The 22,274-nt window shown below is 45.0% G+C and overlaps 1 protein-coding gene across 1 annotated transcript; it reads right to left on the bottom strand.

Moving 5' to 3' along the window:
• Positions 1 to 1,182: 1,182 nt before the first annotated feature.
• THY1 (Thy-1 cell surface antigen) lies at positions 1,183 to 21,752 on the bottom strand. Its single transcript, XM_060787548.2, has 4 exons — positions 21,668 to 21,752; positions 7,823 to 7,909; positions 4,681 to 5,016; positions 1,183 to 1,850 (listed from the first exon to the last, which is right to left on the bottom strand). The coding sequence occupies exons 2-4, from the start codon at positions 7,857 to 7,859 to the stop codon at positions 1,738 to 1,740; spliced, it is 486 nt and encodes a 161-aa protein (XP_060643531.1). The 5' UTR covers positions 7,860 to 7,909; positions 21,668 to 21,752; the 3' UTR covers positions 1,183 to 1,737.
• Positions 21,753 to 22,274: the final 522 nt, after the last annotated feature.

The following is a 22,274-nucleotide window of genomic DNA, read 5'->3' as shown; positions in this document are numbered from 1 at the left end:
CTCTCACATATTTATACATGGCTAGTTCTTTTTCACGTTCAGGTAGAATCTCCTTTCTTGTAATTTGAACCCATTGCTCAGAGGACTAGTTTTCAAGGCAGCAGAAAACAAGCCTGCTCCCTTTTCCTTATGGCATCATCCACATATTTATACACTAGCTTGGGTCCCTTGCTACTTCACAACGGTAATTTTGCTACTGCTATGAATCTTAATGTATATATCTGATATGCGGGGTGTATTTTCATTCACTGGACCGAATTGGGCACAAATACCCAATATGCCCAAATTTGAATACTAGTAGGGTTGGAGGGGATTTTGTCATCTGGGAGTTGTAGTTTCTGGGATTTATAGTTTACCTACAACCAAAGAGCATTCTGAACTCCACCAATGATGGAATTGAACCAAACTTGGCACACAGAACTCCCATGGCCAACAGAAAATACTGGAAGGGTTTTGTGGCCATTGACCTTGAGTTTTGAAGTTGTAGTTCATCTACATCCAGAGAGTATTGTGGACTCAAACAATGGAGGATCTGGACCAAACCTGGCACAGATACTCAATCTGCCCAAATGTAAACACAGATGGAGTTTGGGGAAAATAGACCTTGACATTTTGGAGTTGTAGTTGCTGGGATTTATAGTTCACCTACAATCAAAGAGCATTTGGAATCCCACCCAATGAGAGAACTGGGCCAAACTTCCCACACAGAAAATACTGTGTTTTCTGATGGTCTTTGGCAACCCCTCTGATACCCCCTCACGTCCCCCCAGATGCCCCAACCTGCAGGTTGGGAAACACCGATTTAAAGTAATGCCAAATACTGATGTGATGGAGAAGACATATGGCCTTCTAGTTTGGGACTGTGAAGACCCATATAATACAGATCAGTGCAGTTAAATTGCCTTATATGGGCTCTTATTGATGAGACAATTCACTTTCAAAGTGCATTATATGGCAGTGTAGAACCAGCTTATAAAAAAGGGCAGATTCAGTCCCCAAACTGGAGAGTTCCTCCCTGTGGAACCCATGGATCTGCTTCTTTTTCCTACAGATAAAGGATTCCTTTCTATCAATATGGGGATAAACACAATCCGATCCATTATGGTGTCCCTGTGTTTTCCCCTCAAAATCCTGTTTGGAAAACCCAGCTGTAAAAAATAACCACACACATACGAAGCGTCATTTGAATCATTTCCCTCAGTCAAATCTCTAATCCAGCAACTCGAATAACTTTGGAAGACAAAACAGAATAAAGACAAGCGACACCCAGCAAAATGGCCTCCGTTTCCCAGCAGAAGGGCAGGCAGGTGAATGAGCTAAAGGGACAAACAGATGGAGATATGCATATTTATATATGTGCGTATATATATATATATAAAAGAGTGTGGAATGGGAAAGCAGTATCACCGGGAGACGCTGTTGTGCTTGCAACGGATCTCAGGTCAGGCAGAACTGGTCACTCCACTAGATATGCGGCTATATATAGTGAGAGATAGGTATCTATATATAGAGACAGATTTATATATATGGAGAGAAAGAGGGAATATTGAGAGGTACAATCTGGGTTCAGGCGCCAAACCGTCATCCTCCATGGCAGCCTCTTTCCAAAACAAAACAGTGAAAATAATACTCGTAATAAAATGGCTCCATCCCATGGATAGGTTCAGGTCCATTTGTAGCTTGGTCCTTCCTTCCTTCCTTCCTTCCTTCCTTCCTTCCTTCCTTCCTTCCTTCCTTTCACAGAGACACAAAATCAATGGCTTGCAGGAGAGGCAACGAAAGGAGGAGCAACAGCAACCAGGAGGTGTTTTGGATCAAGACACTGATGCCGGCACATTTCTCCAGCCGATCTATGAAACAAACAAACATGTAAACAAGCAAACAAACAGGCGAGAGAAGGATATAATAGAGAAAAAACCCTGAGCTGGGATTGGAGCAAGGTCTACTTTCAGGAATGTCCATCCTTTGTCTATCTGTCTGTCTGTCTGTCTATCTCTTCTCTATCCATCCATCCATCCATCCAAACAGTGACCTAGCCTGGCTGGCATCCAATAGGTACTGCTATCTGTTCGTCCATCCATCCATCCATCCATCCATCCATCCATCCATCCAAACAGTGACCTAGCCTGGCTGGCATCCAATAGGCACCGCTATCTGTCCGTCCATCCATCCATCCATCCATCCATCCATCTATCTATCCATCCATCCAAACAGTGACCTAGCCTGGCTGGCATCCAATAGGTACCGCTATCTGTCTGTCTGTCCGTCCATCCATCCATCTATCTATCTATCCATCCAAACAGTGACCTAGCCTGGCTGGCATCCGATAGGTACCGCTATCTATCTGTCCGTCCGTCCATCCATCCATCCATCCATCCATCCATCCATCCATCTATCTATCTATCTATCTATCCATCCAAACAGTGACCTAGCCTGGCTGGCATCCAATAGGTACCGCTATCTGTCTGTCTGTCCGTCCGTCCGTCCGTCCGTCCGTCCGTCCGTCCGTCCATCCATCCATCCATCCATCCATCCATCCATCTCTATCTATCTATCTATCTATCCAAACAGTGACTTAGCCTGGCTAGGCATCCAATAGGTACCGCTATCTGTCTGTCTTTCTGTTTGTCTGTCTATCCATCCAAACGCCCATTCTATCTATCTATCTATCTATCTATCTATCTATCTATCTATCTATCTATCTATCCATCCATTCCACCCCCTTGACCTAGCCTGGCTAGGCATTCAATAGGTACCGCTATCTGCCTGTCTGTCTGTCTATCTGATTATATTTTAATGAGACCAATCTACATCACACAGGATATAAGAAATGAAGTGGTAAAAAGGAGAACATAAATAAGAGGAGAATATTAGTACAAGTTGAGCATCATAGAATCATCGACTAGAATAATATAATCATAGAGTTGGAAGAGACCTCATGGGCCATCTAGTCCAACCCCATTCTGCCAAGAAACAGGAAAATTGCATTCAAAGCACCCCCAACAGATGGCCATCCAGCCTCTGCTTCAAAGCCTCCAAAGAAGGAGCCTCCACCACACTCCGGGACAGAGAGTTCCACTGCTGAACAGCTCTCTCACAGTCAGAAAGATCTTCCTCATGTTCAAGTGGAATCTCCTTTCTTGTAGTTTGAAGTCATTGTTCCGTGTCCTAGTCTCCAGGGCAGCAGAAAACAAGCGTCCCTTCTCTGCAATTCCCAAATCCGGAAAACTCCGAAATCTGAAATGATTCCCATGGGCTGCGGAGAAAGTGATGCCTTTGCTTTCTGAGGATTCAAGGTACACAGACTTTGCTTCAAGTATATCAGGGCTACTCAGCCTTCCTAATAGTGTGACCCCTTAATACAGTTCCTTAATAATATTGTTGTGGTGACCTTCAACAATAAAATTAATTTCGTTGCTACTTCATAACTGTAATATTGCTACTGTTGTGAATCATAATGTAAATATCTGATATGTAGGATGCATTTCCATTCACTGGACCAAACTTGGCACAAATACTCAATATGCCCAAATTTGAATACAGCTGGGGTTGGGGAGGATTGATTTTGTCATTTGGGAGTTGTAGTTGCTGGGATTTATAGTTCACATACAATCAAAGAGCATTCTGAACTCCACCAATGATGGAATTGAACCAAACTTGGCACACAGAACACCCATGACCAACAGAAAATACTGGAAAGTTTTCATGAGCATTGACATTGAGTTTTGGAGTTGTAGTTCACCTACATCCAGAGAGCACTGTGGATTCAAACAATAATAGATCTGGACCAAACTTGGGACAAATAGTCAATATGCCCAAATATGGACACTGGTGGGGTTTGGGGAAAATATACCTTAACATTTGGGAGTTGTAGTTGCTGGAATGTATAGTTCATCTACAATCAAAAAGAGCCCCACCAACAATAGAATTTGGCCAAACTTCCCACACAGATCTGCCATGACCAACAGAAAATACTGTGTTTTCTGAGGGTCTTTGGCAACCCCTCTGACACCCCCTCGTGACCCCCTGGGGGTCCCGACCCCCAGGTTGAGAAATATTGATGTGGACAATTATGAAACATATTGCACAACGTTAACCTTCAGGTGATTAGTCCCAAGATTACGTACCGATGGGTAGATGCAGGTAATCCAAAAACCTTCTGGACCCAAGCATTTTGGATAAGGAATACTCATATATAAACTGGAATTAAATCTAAGTAATTAAATTGTGTAGGGGACCCTTACAATGTATTTAGCAGGAAATTTAATAACTTTCAGCTATCTCTATTTGGCAGAGGCAATCTCAACTAATCTTCTGTCATCCCATTTTTCAGCTACTTCTAAAATGTCCCAGTTGGACTATGATTCTGAAGACCAGAGTTCGAATACATGCGCTGCTATGAAAACATCTTGTGTGACTTCAGGCAAGTCACATATTCCAGGAACACGAGGTGCAAGCTCTTTGGGAGTACGTCTCAAACCTTAGCAGAGCATGGAATAATTATTTTTTGGGATGGTACGATTTGAGAGAATCTGGGGTTTGTACACAGAGAGAGGGATGTTCTCTCATCCTCGGAGGAAGGCAGATCTGAGTAAACCTTGCCAAGAAAGTCCTGTGGTGAAGTCACCCAAAGTCAAAATCACCTTGAAGGCACCCAACAACAAGAGATGATCCCCTCACCTTTGATCACGGTGATGTTCTGTGCCTGGGGCCCATAGTCATTGGTGATCTTCAGCTTGCAAATATAGACCCCCTCGTCGGCGGTGGTGAAGCCATGGAGATAGAGGCAGACAAGGTTATCAGAGGCAGTGATGTTGGCGCGGCTCTTGTAGATGCTGCTGGCTGTGTTCCAGTTGCCGGCCACAACTGCCCCTTCTGTGTTGTCCTTGCTCAGGCGGATCTCATAAGTCAAGGCATTCTTGGTCTTCCGCTCGTAGCGGCAGTCGATGCGGAGGCTCTGCTTGTCCAAGCAAGCTGTCAACGTCTTGATCCTCTGGCAGCAGGCGAATTCCAGTACTGTGGAGAGCAAAGAGGTTCTCAGGGTGCGTCAACAGAAGTGGAATCATGGCAGCCTGGCATCATTTTGATTGCCATGACTCAAAATGCCCATTTTGATTGCCACGGGACTGTGGCACAGATAGCTGGGGGTCAGCTGCATTAAGATCACTACTGACCAAAAGGTCATGAGTCTGAAGCCAGCCCAGGACGGAGTGAGCTTCTGACCAATTTGTGTAGCTTGCTGTTGACCTTTGCAGCCTGAAAGACAGTTGCATCTGTCAAGTACCACAAGACACCTAATAATCCAAGGAGTGACCATCACCCAAAAAAAAAATCACCAAAAAGCTACAAAAAGAACTTTCAGATTAAAAAAAGGTAGAAAACAACACAGTGCATGCGTGCAAATGAATTCCATGGTCCTGTCCACTCCTATGTGAGGACACAGCAAGGGTTGAGTCACCCACCCCCGACCATCCTCCCTCTTCCAGCCAGAACGGGAGCTGGGACGCAATGGTGGGTCCAGCGAGGAGGGGAGACTCATCTGCCACCAGGGATGGAAAGAAAGAGGGAGGGAAGGAAGGAAGGAGAGAAGGAAAGAAGGAGAGAAAGAGGGAGAGAAGCACAGAAGGAAAGAGAGAAGGAAGGATGGAAGCAAAGAGCTAAGGAAGGAAGGAAGGAAGAAAAGAGAGAAGGAAGAAAGGAAAGAAAGAAAAGGGAAAAGAAAAAGGGAGGGGAAGGAAGGAAAGAGGTAGAGAAGGAAGGAAGGAAGGAAGGAAGGAAGGAAGGAAGGAAGGAAGGAAGGAGAGAAGGAAAGAAAAAAAGGGAAGGAGAGAAAGAAAAAGGAGAGAAAGAGGGAGGGAAGGTTGGACACAGCAACGCGTGGTGGGTACAGCTAGTAATACAATATTTAGAATGAAGAGCAATTTCAAACAACATAAACTGACCAGTATTTCAAAGGGATGTGGGGGCCTACTTTTGGCTGATAAGAATAAAGTTAATTAGGATTCTTGTTGTTGTCGGCCTTCAAGTCATTTCAGACTGGAAGCAAGTCTAAGTCTAATGTTTAGGGCAGGAGCTGAGTCAAGGACTTTAGAGGGCCATATCCAGCTCATGGACCTTAGTTTGGGGACCGCTGGTTTAGACCCATATAATGCAGTTCAGTGCACTTAAATTACATTATACTGTCTACACTGACCATTATATGGCAGTGTAGATCTGGCCTTTTCAAACAATTCCCATGTCTCCACTGCCTTGAGCCATAGCAGTTAAGAGTGGTGTCAAACCATTTTAATTCCACAGTGTACCTGCATCCATACTCACAGAAAGAAGAAATGATTGTCTTCTGCCATCCCATTTTTTAAAATGTCCCTGTTTCTTGCTCTTCCTCCCCCTTTGCTCTCAGCTTACTTTAAATGCTGCAAACTGAGTTTGGAATAAAAAAGCAACTGGAACTCATCAGGCAGAAAGGAGATTGGGGACAAAGCATGCACCTATTGTGTAGAATTGACATGGGTTGACACCATGGATATTGCTCAATGCTATAGACCTCTGGGAGTTGTAGGTTGACAAGATTTTTAACCTTCTCTGGGACCCCCAGTAGTGCAGTGGGTTTAAGTGCTGAGCTGCTGAACTTGCTGACCAAAAAGTTGCAGGTTCGAATCCGTGGAGTGGTGTGAGCTCCCTCTGTTAGCCCTTGCTTCTGCCAACCTAGCAGTTCGACAACATGCAAATGTGAATAGATCAATAGGTACCACTCCGGTGGGAAGGTAACAGCACTCCATGCAGTCATGCTGGCCACATGTTCTTGGAGGTGTCTATGGACAACACTGGTTCTTCAGCTTAAAAAATGGAGATGAGCACTAACCCCCAGAGTTGGACACGGCTGGACTTAATGTCAAGGCAAAACCTTAACCTTAACCTTCTCTCACAAGTAGTGCTGGTGCCTGGATTCTATAGCATTGAGCAGTGACAGTTCAAGTGGTGTGAAACTGCATTAACTCTACAGTGTATACGGACCTAGAGTCTTGCCCTTCTCTGTAGACTTAGGCAAAAGCAAGCAGCTGTCTCCTCTCCTAGCTTGTCTGTGATTCCTCATTAATTATTCTGGCCTTTATATGGTGTTTTACTGAGAGTATACAATTCTTATTCAGCCTTGAAACGAAATGGCCGTATACTTTATCTCAACCTGGCTTCCCTTACTGGGTTGTTGTGAACTTAAAGGATGGGAGAAGACCCCAATACATGACCTTATTGGAGCAAAGGCAGATCATAAAGGTAAACATAAAACATTAATTTCCTTCCCTACAAAATTCAGTGTAGTTTTCTGGTTTAATCCAGTTCACTCTCCATACCACTAGATGGAGGCACGAGGCTACCCAACAACATTGCATGTGGGTTGTTGTAGGTTTTTTCGGGCTATATGGCCATGATCTAGAGCAGTGATTCTCAACCTGGGGTCCCCAGATGTTCTTGGCCTACAACTCCCAGAAATCCCAGCCAGTTTACCAGCTGTTAGGATTTCTGGGAGTTGAAGACCAAAAACATCTGGGGACCCCAGGTTGAGAAGCATTGGTCTAGAGGCATTCTCTTCTGACATTTCGCCTGCATCTATGGCAAGCATCCTCAGAGGCTTACCATAGATGCAGGTGAAACGTCAGGAGAGAATGCATCTAGACCATGGCCATATAGCCCGAAAAAACCTACAACAACCCAGTGATTCCGGCCATGAAAGCCTTCGACAATACATTGCATGTATTACTGCAGTTGACTTAATTTTGTTTATCCATCTGCTCTCCCAATATGGGGACTCCAGGCATTTCTTTACCTGTCAGAAGGACTGCGATACCAATAGTGGATTTCATTTTCTCCTTTGAGTCTGTCTTCTGGCACACGGTTTACGTCTGGCAGAAATCTGAGGAGAGAAGAAACCTCTGGTTAATAGAGGAGGAGACAGCAATTACAAAATAGATAAAACATTAATATAAATTAAAAACCATTTAAAATAGTGCAAATTCAATTCGTTCCCATGGAGCAAAGCATAGCGGGTGGAACAGACTCCTCAGGTCTGTCACACTTTGAGAACTATTAGATTGAGTCTTTTATAGACATATTCTGCTGATGTCATTCCAAAGTTGTAAATTAGTGATAGACGTCTTCCATCCTGGTTCCATCGCAGTTTCCTGGCCAGATGTTGATCTTCTTGATTGGTGTTGATCTTATGTTGACTTCCTTCTTAACATTGTAAACATTTCTGTTATCACTGTCCCAGTTCTCATCGGAGTTGACTTTTCAGTTCTTATTAGCAACTTTGAATTACAGTCCAGCAAACAGGTAGTTAGTCATTGCAGGCCTTAATATTTTACTGGTGTCTCCAAAATAATTAACTCTATCCATACATCCTTCCATACATTCCCACAAATCCACATTTATCAAATCAGCATGTTAAATTTTTGTGACACCTGTAAGAGAGAAGCCTCGTGATGACACCCCCCCCCCCCGCTTTCACACAAAAACACATAACCTATCCTTCTCACCCTGAAATGGACTCAGGGTGGCACGTAGCAAAGGCACAATTTGATGTTTGAATACATACAAAAATGTACTTTAAAATCACATAATTTAAAAACATCACTTATAATAATTAAATACACACAGTCCAAAAGCATATTCCAGCAGCCATTCCAATTGTCATTGTTCATTATTGCATGGATCATTATTGCAAGGAGCCCCCGGTGGCGCAGTGGGTTAAACCCCTGTGCCGGCAGGACTGAAGACCGACAGGTCGCAGGTTCAAATCTGGGGAGAGGCAGATGAGCTCCCTCTATCAGCTTCAGCTCCTCATGCGGGGACATGAGAGAAGCCTCCCACAAGGATGATAAAAACATCAAATCATCCATGCGTCCCTTGGGCAACGTCCTTGCAGATGGCCAATTATCTCTCACCAGAAGCGACTTGCAGTTTCTCAAGTTGCTCCTGACACGACCAAAAATTGCATGGATAAATCATTGTTGCACTTGGAATCATTGTACAAACACTTGGTCCCACAACCAGGATTTAACTTTTTTTTCCTGAAGCTCAGGAGGGAGCTGATCTAATTTCCCCGGGGTTGGAGTTCCATAACCAAGGGGCCACCACAGAGAAGACCACGTCTCTTGTCCCCACTTGTTGCACCTGTGAAGAGGGTGGGATCGAGAGCTGGGCCTCCCGGGATTATCTTAACCTCTGAAATGGTTCATAGGGAGAGATAAGTCTGGACAGGTAAGATGGGCCAGAACCATTTAGGGCTTTATAGGCTAAAGGCAACACTTTCAATTGCACTCGGTAGCAGACTGGCAGCCCAGTGAAGCTGGCGTAATAGGGGGGTTGCATGCTCCCTGTACCCTGCTCTGGTGATCAACCTGGCTGCCACCTGTTGGACTACTTGAAGCTTCTGAACAGTCTTCAAAGGCAACCCCACATAGAGTGTGTTGCAGTAGTCTATTAAGGATGTAACAAGACCGGGATGCTTTAATATGTGTCCATATAGGTCCTTCTCCTTGAATACTTGGACCACTGTGGCCAAGTCTTGCTTCCCAAGGTATGGGCACAACTGGCGCACAAGTTCTCATCATGCAAAAAGCTCCCCTGACCACCACCGAAACCTGAGGTTCCAGGCTCAGCAATGAATCGAGGAGAACTTCTGAGCTGTGAACCTGTGCCTTTGGGGGAGGGGGGGAGTGTAACCTGATCCAACACAGGCTGTAACCCTATACCCTGTTCACTCTTCCCAATGGCGGAGCCGGCCCTGAGGAGTGGATATAGATCCTGGCTCTGCAAGGTGAATTTAGCATTGGATGACTCATCCTGCCGCAGTGAGGAAATGAGGCCAAGAACACAGCTGAGAAGGAGGACAGTGAGGCAGATGCTGTCAGAGGCGTTGGCTTTATTTATTTCTTTTTGGGGGGGCTGAAAAAAGGAACATGGAATATATCAGAGCTTTTCCAAGACAGGACCAATATGTTTGAGAACGGAGAACAAGCCTATAAAACACAGACACAAACCAGTCTCTCCTTCCCATTTCCCAGCTTGACTATCTTTTCCATCTTTACACAGAACTTAGTCTTGCTAGGGTCAATAGGACTTGTATCCTGTTGCAGAAAGCAACCTCAGAAAGCAACCTCAGTCTTACATTTGCACGGCAGAAATGGGGAAAGAGACTTTTGGGGAGACTACAGCTCTCAGAATTCGCCACTAGTTTAGCCATCAGAGATCAAAAACAAATAATTTCCACCCTCTTTGTAACTCTTCCAACATGAGGGATCCATGAATTCAGAGCCATTACAAGTAGGTTTGCAGTTATTCTCACTTTTAATCCAGATGCTAAAGGAGATCTCCAAGGTCCTAAAATGGGTTCAGCAGCCTGGACAGCTCACTGAAAGCTCACCAAACCCTACAATGGAGCCACGACCCAGTAATCCACTCAACAGCTCCCATCTTAATGAAGTCACACCGGGTTTCAACCCAGACTTGACAGGAGCTCTCTAAAGTGCCCAATCCTACTGCCAAACTGTTTCAGGACCTTGGAGAACTCATTGGAAGCGGGCTAAAACCTGCATGGATTCACCATAGAATCATAGAATCAAAGAGTTGGAAGAGACCTCATGGGCCATCCAGTCCAACCCCCTGCCAAGAAGCATGAATATTGCATTCAAATCACCCCTGACAGATGGCCATCCAGCCTCCCAGGGACCATATCTACCTCTGGAAAGCCCTTTCTTTGCCTTTCAGCTCTGGCCTCCTCTTATTTTGTATTCTTATTCTCCTCTTATTCCCAAATTTTTTTTGACCAGCAACCATTTTGACCAGGGACCACTCTCAGGGACCAACATTAGTACCAAAAGGGTTACAAATCAGCTTTTGGTCAGCTTTAGATTTGGTTTGGTTATTTGGGGTGCTGATTCAGAACATCGCATTGGATAGACCACATCAGCTCTAGTTTCTGATACAGAACATATGTTATCCAGTAGTTGCCATCTGCTTGCCCATAGAAAACCATATTTTATACTTTAAAGCTGATGTGGTAGTAGTAATCTTTCATGGGTAGTCAGCCTCTCCCCTCTTGACATCCCCGTTGCGTCATCACTATAAGAAGGTTTCGTGAGATCAGTCGCTCTTGTTGCTGCGTGGTTTTGAGGCAACGGTGTAGTAATTGTGAGGCCATGGACCATATTTTTGTTCTTGGGGACCACTGGTGGTCTACAGTCCACAGGTTGGGAGCCACTGCTGTAGAAGAATGCATATGCAGCTTGGATCTCATTACTACAAGGCCGAATGTTTTATCAAAAAAGTTCTGAGATTCCCTTTTTGGGGATATTTTGCATTTGAAATGCAACTCCCAGAATCATTTATGCTAGATGAGGACTTCTGGGAACTGGAGTCCTAAGAAGGGGACTTTTCTAACAAGTCCCATGACATACAATCGTCTCATAAAATGATGTGCCTTCTAAAAAATGATAAAATCAAGGTTTGCTTTTGGAATTTTATAAAACAATTTCAAGCTAGGGATGGTTGAATCCATGAATGCGGAAACTTTGGATCCAGATGGCTGACACTATGCTTCAAAGGAAGCTCCAGAAAAGGGATGCTAGTCCTCATTTGTATGTTGTAGGTTTGAAATAGTATTGTTTTAATGCTGTGAGTCTTGTTTAAGAGAGGGGACTGAGGAATAATAATAACACAAATAATAATAATGATCTATATAAATAAAAATGTAATGTTTGTTTGTGGAATTAGAACTCATAAACCACGGGATGAATTGACACCAAATTTGGACACAAGACACCTAACAACCCAATGTATGTCCTTCACTCAAAAAAAATGATTTTGTCATTTGGGAGTTGTAATTGCTGGGATTTATAGTTCACCTACAATCAAAGAGCATTCTGAACCCCACCAAGGATGGAATTGAACCAAACTTGGCACACAGTTCTCCCATGACCAACAGAAAATACTGGGTTTGGTGGGCAGTGTCCTTTGGATTTGGAGTTGTAGTTCACCTACATCCAGAGATCACTGTGGACTCAAACAATTATGGGTCTGGGCCAAATTCTACATAAATACTCAATATACCCAAATGTCAACACTGGTGGAGTTTGGGGAAAATAGAATCTTGACATTTGGGAGTTGTAGTTGCTGGGATTTATAGTTCACCTAAAATCACAGAGCATTCTGAACCCCACCAATGATAGAATTGGGCCAAACCTCCCACACAGAACCCCCATGTGGGCCACAGCAACTAATGGCAAGGGACAGCTAATAATAATAATAATAATAATAATAATAATAATAATACAAACAGGCGACGGCAGGATTGAAGAGAAACAACTGGAAAACCTGACATGATATGAGTATTTAAAGATTGAACTGCAAAGACTCTGGCACAAGCCAGTCAAGGGGGTTCCAGTGGTGATTGGCACACTGGTGCAGTGCCTAAAGACCTTGGCCTGCACTTAAACACAATCGGCGCTGACAAAATTACCATCTGTCAGCTGCAAAAGGCCACCTTACTGGGATCTGCACGCATTATTCGCCGGTCCATCACATAGTCCTGGACACTTGGGAAGTGTCTAATGTGTGATCCAAATCAACAGCCAGCAGAGTGATCTTGTCTGCTGTGTACTAATCTTGTTGTTTTTCAAATAATAATAATACAAAAATGATAATCCTTTCTCTCTTGCCCCCACCTTTAACGTAGCCAAACTTTATTCCTATGGTAATACCAGAAAGCAGATCTACTCTAATATACCACCTCCGGATCTACTAGACTACAATACCCACAATGCAGGGAAAGTTGCCTTAATGTTTAATAATTCTTCTAATATCAGAAAGTCCTCAGTGAGCAAAACAATTGGCATAATTTGTGTCTTTCAAACTAAAATGTGTATGCGAGACCAGTTTGGGTTTTCATTCAAACTTTAAACCTGAATTGTTTCAGTATTAATGATATTTAATGTTGTTTTAATATTTGCATATTTGTACATTTTAAGTTGTACTATAATGCTTTTAGTTGTGATCCACTTTGAGTCTTTGATTGGAGAGAAAAAGTGGGATATTATTATTATTATTATTATTATTATTATTATTATTATCATCATCATCATCACTTTGGAAACATTGTCCAAGGTGCTGAACCTATTCTATTAGTATCTTAGAGAGCATTATTATTGTTATTGTTATTATTGTGTTGTCAAAGGCTTTTATGGTCAGAATCACTGGATTGCTGTGAGTTTTCTGGGCTGCATGGCCATGTTCCACAGGCATTCCCTCCTGACGTTTCACCCACATCTATGGAAGGCATCCTCAGAGGTTGTGAGATCTGTTGGAACCATCAGGAGAGAATGCTTCTGGAACATAGCCATTCAGCAAAGAAAACTCACAGCAACTCAGTGATTCTGGCCATGAAAGCCTTCAACAACACAACAACAACAATAATGTTCTTCAAGGTGTAGGGCTCTTTTCCTACTAATAGGTTCAGCACCTTGGACAGTGCTGCCAAAGTGGAAGGAAAACATGGCATGGATTCACAATGGCACTGACATGGAAGCTGCCATCCACTACCATTCTTGAGCTAAATTGTATAATTTTTATGATGGCTCCTCCCAAGACAAACCAGAATGGGATGGTGAATAAAGAGTGTAAAGAATACTAGGAGTGCTTATTTGCTGTCTTCCATAATTTATTGATAAATTAATGGTCTAAAGTGGAAAGACCCAAGCGAAAAGGTTGGAGAAAGCACCCAAGAGGCTGTTTCCTTCTAATAGAGAAGAAAACAGAGGACAAAGGAATGAGAGAAGGAATGCATTTCTGCCCCACATCCTCCTCCCTTGCCCACAAATCACCTCCATATGTTGGAGATGAGATGGAGGAGCCAAATGAGAACAAAGGCAAATGCCTGAGAATTGTCAGGGGAAATGTGTCCAGATTTCTACATGGCTGGGCCATGATCCAAAGGGTAGTTGAAAGCAGAACGGAAATGGGAAAGACCTGCAGTTCAGGAGAATGGGGAACCACAAAGCTACATTCCCTCCAGGATTGAGTTTGTTAAACTGAAAAGGAGAAATGGAAAGAGAAAAGGCATGCCAGCAAAGGCTACATTTTGCAGAGATGTCTTCTGCAATGTGAGATTCTCACTCTGCTGCATGCTGCTGGAAGCTCTTTCACAACACAGGTTGGTAGACTGCAAGCTCCATCATTTCTAGGCCCCAGGAATCCTGGCTGGGGCTGATGAGAGCTGCAACCCAATTGGGAGAGTTTTGTAGGGTCCAAAGGCTTTGCTTTGGGGTGTTGTGTGTTTTCTGGGCAGTATGGCCATGTTCCAGAAGCATTCTCTCCTGACGTTTTGCCTAAGCAGCGGAGGAGGAAAAGGAAAGGGCCTGAGGCTGTTAGGAATGTTGGGAGTTGGAATCCAAAGCACCTCAAGGGCCCAAGTTCCCCATGCCTTGTGTAGATATATTTTTTGTCTGCCCCTCTCCCTACTTGGGTCCTTGCAATTGCCATGGAAAGGCTGTGAGTGAACTTTGGAATTTTCAGTCCTCTCCAAAGTGGGGAACTGGAATCATTATGAGTTATATCCTCCAAGCAAACGGAATGCAGGAAGAACTAGGATTCCCCCCCTCTACCCCCATCACATTGATGTGTTTGTGTGGGTTGAAAGTGCAAAAAATCTGGGAGGATAGAGAAATGGTCCCTCCCTCCCTTGGAAGAAGCTATGAGGTTTGCAGAGAAAAGGGAGAACAAAGGTGGGTGGCAGTAGAGTTAGAAAGAGAGGGAGGGAGGAAAGCTTGAAACCCCATCTTCTGAAAATCTGCCCCCCAGTATTCAAAAGAGACCTGTTCCTAGGATAGTTTATGCAAGGGAAGGTGTCTAAGAGATGCAAAATGGAGAGAGAACAGAAATGGGATGTGTACATTCTGCACTGGCAGGGAATTGGATTAGATGACCTTGAGGGTCCCTTATATTGCTCAGAGGAAGTGTTGCAAAGATATACTGCATCCATGCCTTAGGAAATCAGACTTAGCCACGGTGGTCCCTGCACAGTTTACATTGAGAATAGACTACTGTAACGTACTTTACATGGGATTGCCTTTAAAGACTGTTCGGAAGTATTGTCGAAGGCTTTCATGGCCAGAATCACTGGGTTGTTGTAGGTTTTTCAGGCTCTATGGTCCTAGAGTGAATGCTTCTAGAACATGGCCATACAGTCCAAAAAACCTACAACAACCCACTGTTCGGAAGCTTCAAATCATTCAATGGCCGGTAGCCAGTATTTTCATCGGAGCAGCATACAGGAAGCGCATAATTCCTCTGCTATGTCAGCTCCACTGGCTGCCAGTTCGCTACCATGCACAATTCAAAGTGCTGGTTTTAGACTATAAAGCCCTACATGGTTCCGGCCCAGGTTACCTATCTGAATGTATCTCCTGCTATGAGACAGCTAGGAGGTAAAGATTGTCTGGGGAGAGCCCTGCTCTTGGTCCTACCTCCTTTGCAGGTGTGGTTGGTGGGAATGAGAGATAGGGCCTTCTCAGGGGTGGCCCCTCAGCTGTAGAACTCCCTCCCTAATGAAATCACATCAGCTTCCTTCCTCCTGAACTTCATGAAAAAGCCATAACGATGTGGATGTGGGATCAAGGGTTTGGTTAGTAACCCACTAAAGCAGTGTTTGTCAACCTTCCTAATGCCGTGACCCCTTCATCCGGTTCCTCATGTTGTGGTGACCCCCAGCCATAAAATTATTTCCATTGCTACTTCATAACTGTAATTTTGCCACAGTTATAAATTGCAATGTAAATATCTGCTATGCAAGATGTAGTTTCATTTATTGGATCAAATTGGTCACAAATACCCAATAAGCCCACATTTGAATACTGGTGGGGTTGTGGGGAACGACTAATTTTGTCATTTGGGAGTTATAGTTGCTGGGATTTGTAGTTCAACTACAATCACAGAGCATTCTGAACTCCACCAATGATGGAATTGGTGGAGTTCAGAACTGAGTCCCGACCCCCAGGTTGAGAAACACTGCACTAAAGAATTATCGAATAGTGTAATAATAATTTGGAACAGCCATGGATTATGCATTTGGATAACGTGATTTTAAGAAGCGTCTTAATGGTGTGATATGTCTTTAATGACTTTTAATATGCATGTTTATTTTAATTACATGTATATTTGCAAGGCATCGAATTGTTGAGTATACATGTAAGCTGCTTTGAGTCCCCTACTGGGTTGAGAAAGGTGGGGCATATATAGGGTAAATAAATAAATAAATAAGTAGGTGAATGAGAAATATCTTGGTCATCAAGCATGCGAGCATGGGAATGGCCCTAAAATATTTGCAGTTCCCCCAGTAAAAGATGGCCACATCTTGCACTGGCTGGAGGTTGTCTAGATGATCTTGAGGACCCTTGCCAACCTTATGTTCCTTTGTAACTGAGCCCCAAAAATGGAAAAAATGGCACAAAGAAGAGATATTATTATTATTATTGACACAAAAGCACAGTATGTCACAGCAAACTATTATTATTATTATTATTATTATTATTATTATTATTATAACACAACAAAATGAGTCCACAGCAGACACTCGGCTGGCTGTTGAAATGGATCACACGTCGGACACTTCCCAAGTGTCTAGGACTATGTGATGTATGGGCGAATAATGTGTGCAGATCCCAGTAAGGGGGCCTTCTGCAGCTGGCAGATGGTAATTTTGTCAGCGCCGATTGTGTTTAAGTGCAGGCCAAGGTCTTTAGGCACTGCACCCAGTGTGCTGATCACCACTGGGACCACCTTGACTGGCTTGTGCCAGAGTCTTTGCAGTTCGATCTTTAAATCCTCATATTGTGTCATCTTTTCCAGTTGTTTCTCTGCAATCCTGCTGTCACCTGGGATTGCGATATCGACGATCCATTATTATTATTATTATTATTATTATTATTTACTTATTATTATGGAGCCCCCAGTGGCGCAGTGTGTTAAACCCCTGTGCCAGCAGGACTGAAGACCGACAGGTTGCAGGTTCGAATCCGGGGAGAGGTGGATGAGCTCCCTCTATCAGCTCCAGCTCCTTATGCGGGGACATGAGAGAAGCCTCCCACAAGGATGATAAAAACATCAAAAATCATCCGGGCATCCCCTGGGCAACGTCCTTGCAGACGGCCAATTCTCTCACAACAGGACGCTCCTGACATGACAAAAAAACCAACTTATTATTATTATTATTATTATTATTATTATTATTATGTTTATTTATACCCTGCTTTTTCTCTCCATAAGCACCATGTTGGTGCCATTGAAGGAGTTTTGTTGGCGCGAGGGTCCTCTGATGCCAAAGTGAAATAGAAGCTATTAATTATTATCTCTTAGCTCTGAATGGTGGCTCTCTCTCTAAAACACCCTGCCTCTTGTCATCCTTCCTTGTTGCCTCATCTTCCTCTATTAATGCTGAAGATCTACGTCTTAGGGCATACCTAGATAGAAAAAAAAATCCCAATGACACTTGGCAAACATTGGGTACAGAAAAGGAGCCAGTGGCAAAGGTGTCAACTCTTGCAAAAGGGAACTAGAAATATATATAAAAAAGGAGCAGAGCTGATAGCAAGCAAAGCACATTGCCGCTGCCTGCTGGGTGAGTGCAAATGCTGCAAAGACTGCAGCATTCGTGGCAGATGTGCCCTGGCATTTGGACACAGTGGAGAAGGAGAATGAGCAGATCAGGTTACTGCTTCCCCAGCACTCATTTCTCCCTATGGCAGGACTGCGACAAATTCCTCAAAGCTCGTGGGGATGGGCACAGTATTCAAAACCTAATGCAGGTGTCCTTGTGCGTGTGCTTTCAAGCCGTCTTCTGACATATGTTAACCCACAATTGAATGCTGAAAAGTGGTTTTGCCAGTCCCCTTTTCTGAAAGAGAGCCAACCCCACCAGGGATGCCTTGGCAGCCTCCCACCCAATGACTAACCAAGTCTGGCCCAGCATGGCTTCCAAGCGCAGACATGCAGAATTGGCTCCCCTTGAGTGATGGCTGGATCCAAACAGAATCTGCACCATTCCCCCTCCGCTTTCCAGGTGGTTGGTGCATTGCTTGCATGTGTGTACAGGCATGGCTGCACAGAGAGGAGGAAGGAGATGGGAGAAGCAGGGAAGGGCCCAGGAGTCCTTCAAGGAGAGTCCTTCCTTGTATTGAAAAGCAGAGCCCATTCTCCTTCTTCCTTGAAAGCAGCACAAGGCGGAACTCCAAGTGGGTCAAGGAAGAGGGAGAAGCCAGTCAACTTTTGCCCCTTGGCAGAAGGAAGATGCTCAATGCTCCCTTTTGAGGGGGGGGGGGGGCAAGGTCGATCTGGGATTGGGCTTTCGCCATTCTTTCCCTTTCTCCTTGCGTGGTTTTGACCTCTTTCCCCATCTCTACCCATCTGGGGCTCTCCTTCCCCTGCCTTTGCCTTCCCCATCCCTTTCCATTCTTCTACTCAACCCTATCATCCTTGACACTTTGACATCCAAGGCCACATCCCATGCATGCTCAGCACACCATGTTTATAAGACTGCAGACACTTTCATACAACCCCTTCCCTTGTTTTCTTGCCTTTCCCTGCAGTTCCCCTTCTCCTCCACCACCTTCAGTAGGAGGGATGCCATAATGTATTGGTACATCTCTCCTTCTTCCCCACCTCCTTTCCTCCCTGCACCACTCTATCCATGCCCCTTCCTTCCTTCCTTCCTTCCTTCCTTCCTTCCTTCCTTCCTTCCTTCCTTCCTTCCTTCCTTCCCTTTCTCTTTTCCTCTCATCCACCTTCCCCTTCCCTTCTCCACTCTTCCCTCCTTCCTGTCATCCCTCTTCTTTTGGCACTGTCCTTCCTTCCTTCCTTCCTTCCTTCCTTCCTTCCTTCCTTCCTTCCTTTCTTTCTCCCCATTCCTCTCTTCTATCTTGCCTCCTCCATCTGTTCCTCCTGCTCAACATCCCTCCTTCTTCCCCATCTCATTTTCCTGCACCTCTCTATCCATGCCTCTTTCCCCCTCTCTTTTCCTCTCTTCCACCATCCCTGTCCCTCCTCTATCCTTCCCTCCTTTTCAATATCCTCCTTTTACCATCCCTCCTTCCTCTCCTCCATTTTACCCTTCCTTCCTCCATCCTTTCCTCCTACCCAACACTCCTCCTTCTTTCCCATCTCCTTTCCTCCCTGAACCACTCTATCCATGCCCCTTCCTTCCTTCTCTCTCTCTTTTCCTCTTATCCACCTTCCCCTTCCCTTCTCCACCCTTCCTTCCTTCCCAACATCCCTCTTCTTTTGGCACTGTCCTTCCCTTCTTTCTTTCTCCCCTTTCCTCTCTTCCATCTTACCCTTCCACCATTTCCTCTGCTCAACATCCCTCCTTCTTCCCCATCTCATTTTCCTGCACCTTTCTATCCATGCCTCTTTCCCCTCTCTTTTCCTCTCTTCCACCATCCCCGTCCCTCCTCAATCCTTCCATCCTTTCCAATATCCTCCTTTTACCATCCCTCCTTCCTCTCCTCCATCTTACCCTTCCTTTCTCCACCCTTTCCTCCTGCCCAACATCCCTCCTTCTTCCCCATCTCCTTTCCTCCCTGAACCACTCTATCCATGCCTCTTCCTTCCTTCTCTCTCTCTTTTCCTCTTATCCACCTTCCCCTTCCCTTTTCCATCCTTCCCTCTTCCCCAACATCCCTCTTCTTTTGGCACTGTCCTTCCCTTCTTTCTTTCCCCCCTTTCCTCTCTTCCATGTTACCCTTCCACCCTTTCCTCCTGCTCAACATCCCTCCTTCTTCCCCATCTCATTTTCCTGCACCTCTCTATCCATGCCTCTTTCCCCTTCTTCCTCTCTTCCACCTTCCCCTTCACTCCTCAATCCTTCCCTTCTTTCCAACACCCCCTTCTTTTACCATCCCTTCTTCCTCTCCTCCATCTTACCCTTCCCTTCTCCATCCTTCCCTCCTGTGCAACATCCCCCCTTCTTCCCCATCACCTTCTTCATCCTTCCCCACATCCCTCTTCTTTTGCCACCATCCTTCTCTCCTTTCTTTCTCTTTCATCTCTTCCATCCTTTCCTCCTGCCCAACATCCCTTCTTCTTCCCCAAATCCTTTCATCCCTGAACCATATTCATGCCTCTCTTCCTATCTTCCTTCTCACTCTTTTCCTCTCTGCGTCCACCTTCCCCTTCCCTCCTCCATTCTTCCCTCCTTTCTAAAATCCCCCTTCTTTTACCATCCCTCCTTTCTTCTCCTCCACCTTTCCCTTCCCTTCTCCATCCTTTCCTCCTGACCAACATCCCTCCTTTCCCATTACCTTTCCTTTTTGCATCATTCTCTCCATGCCTCTCTTGCTTCTCTCTTTCTTTTTCCTCTCATCCACCTTCCTATTCCCTCCTCCATCCCATCCTCTCCTCCTTCCCAACATCCCTCTTCTTTTGCTACCATCCTTTCTTTCTCTCTTTTCCTCTCCTCCACCTTACCCTTCCCTCTTCCATCTTTTCCTTCTGTCCAACATCCCTCCTTCTTCCCCACCCCCTTCCTCTTCCCTTCTCCATCCTTCCCTCCTTCCCAACATCCCTCTTCTTTTGCCACCATCCTTCTCTCCTTTCTTTCTCTCTTCCCCTCTCCTCCCTCTTCCTCTTCCCTCCTCCATCCTTTCCTCCTGGTCAACATCCCTCCTTTTCCTCATCCCTGCACCAATCTATTCATGCCTCTCTTCCTTCTCTCTTTCTTTTCCTCTCATCCATCTTCTCTTTCCCTTCTCCATCATTCCCTCCATCCCAACATCCCTCTTCTTTTGCCACTGTCCTTCCTTCCTTCCTTCCTTCCTTCCTTCCTTCCTTCCTTCCTTCTTTTCTCTCTTTTTCTATCCATCACTGTAAAAAGGTAAAGGTAAAGGTAGTCCCCTGACATTAAGTCCAGTCATGTCTGACTCTGGGGTGTGGTGCTCATCTCCATTTCTAAGCCGAAGAGCCAGCGCTGTCCGTAGACACCTCCAAGGTCATGTGGCCGGCATGACTGCATGGAGCGCCGTTACCTTCCCGCCGGAGCGGTACCTATTGATCTACTCACATTTGCATGTTTTCGAACTGCTAGGTTGGCAGAAGCTAGGGCTGACAGCGGAAGCTTACGCCGCTCCCCGGAATTGAACCTGCGACCTTTTCGATCAACAAGCTCAGCAGCTCAGTGCTTTAACCCACTGAGCCACCGGGGGCCCTTTCCCTTTTCCATCTTTTGCCATATTTCCCACTTGTGCCATCCTTCCTTCCCTTTTCTCTTTTTTCCTATCCTTCCCTTCCCCTTCTTCACAACATTCCCCTTCTTTTGTCATCCTTCCCTCCTTCCTTCTTTTCTCTTTCCCCCTCCTTTCCCAAATCTCTCTTTTTTTGCTACCTTTCTCCTTTCTCTCTTTTCCCCTCCTTCCCAACATCCCTCTTCTTGTGTCACCTTTCCCTCTCTCCTTTCTTTCTCTCTTTCCTGCTCCTTCCCATCTCCAGCCTTCCTCCAATCCCTTCCCCCCCCTCCATTCCCACCTTTCCCCACTTCTCCCTCTTTCCATGCCCCTCTCCCAGCCAGACCACCCCTTTCCCCCTCTTAAAGGCCCCCATTATTATCTTATTGTTACCCCCCTCTCTTTACCTGGCTCCAGGAGTGGCTGCGTCTTCCCTGCAGATTGAGGCAGGAAAGGGGAGGGGGGAGTAAGATGAGCAGAGAGGGCGGGGCCAAGCTCACGCCCCGCCCCCAGGCCCCACCCCTTCCCTGCAGTACATTCTCTGCAGGCTGCAGGGATGGGCTTTGCAGGATGTGGAAGGCGTTTTTGTAGTTTTCCAAAAAATTTCAGCCTTCTCTGCTGGTGTAAGCTGATGCCTCATCAAACTACATGTTCCATGATCCCATAGCATTCAGGTGGGACCAAAGTATGTTAATTCAACGGTGTAGATGCATTTTAGGTTTTAGCTTGAAGCATGCAAGGCATCCATGGTGCTGAACCTATTTTGGAGATGGATCTCAGCACCTTGGACAGCTTATTAAAAGCCGTAGAGGCTGAAGCATTCATATATTCCAGTGGTTCTCAACCTTCCTAATGCCGCGACCCCTTAATACAGTTCCTCATGTTGTGGTGACCCCTAAACATAACCCTAACATTATGAATCACCATGTAAATAATGATCTGCAGGATGTATTTTCATTCACTGGAGCAAATTTGGCACAAATACCCGGTATGCCCAAATTTGAATACTGGTGA

Source organism: Anolis sagrei, chromosome 7 (assembly GCF_037176765.1).
Source record: "Anolis sagrei isolate rAnoSag1 chromosome 7, rAnoSag1.mat, whole genome shotgun sequence".
NCBI classification, from domain to species: Eukaryota; Metazoa; Chordata; class Lepidosauria; order Squamata; family Dactyloidae; genus Anolis; species Anolis sagrei.
This window is presented reverse-complemented; position numbering and strand designations above follow the sequence as displayed.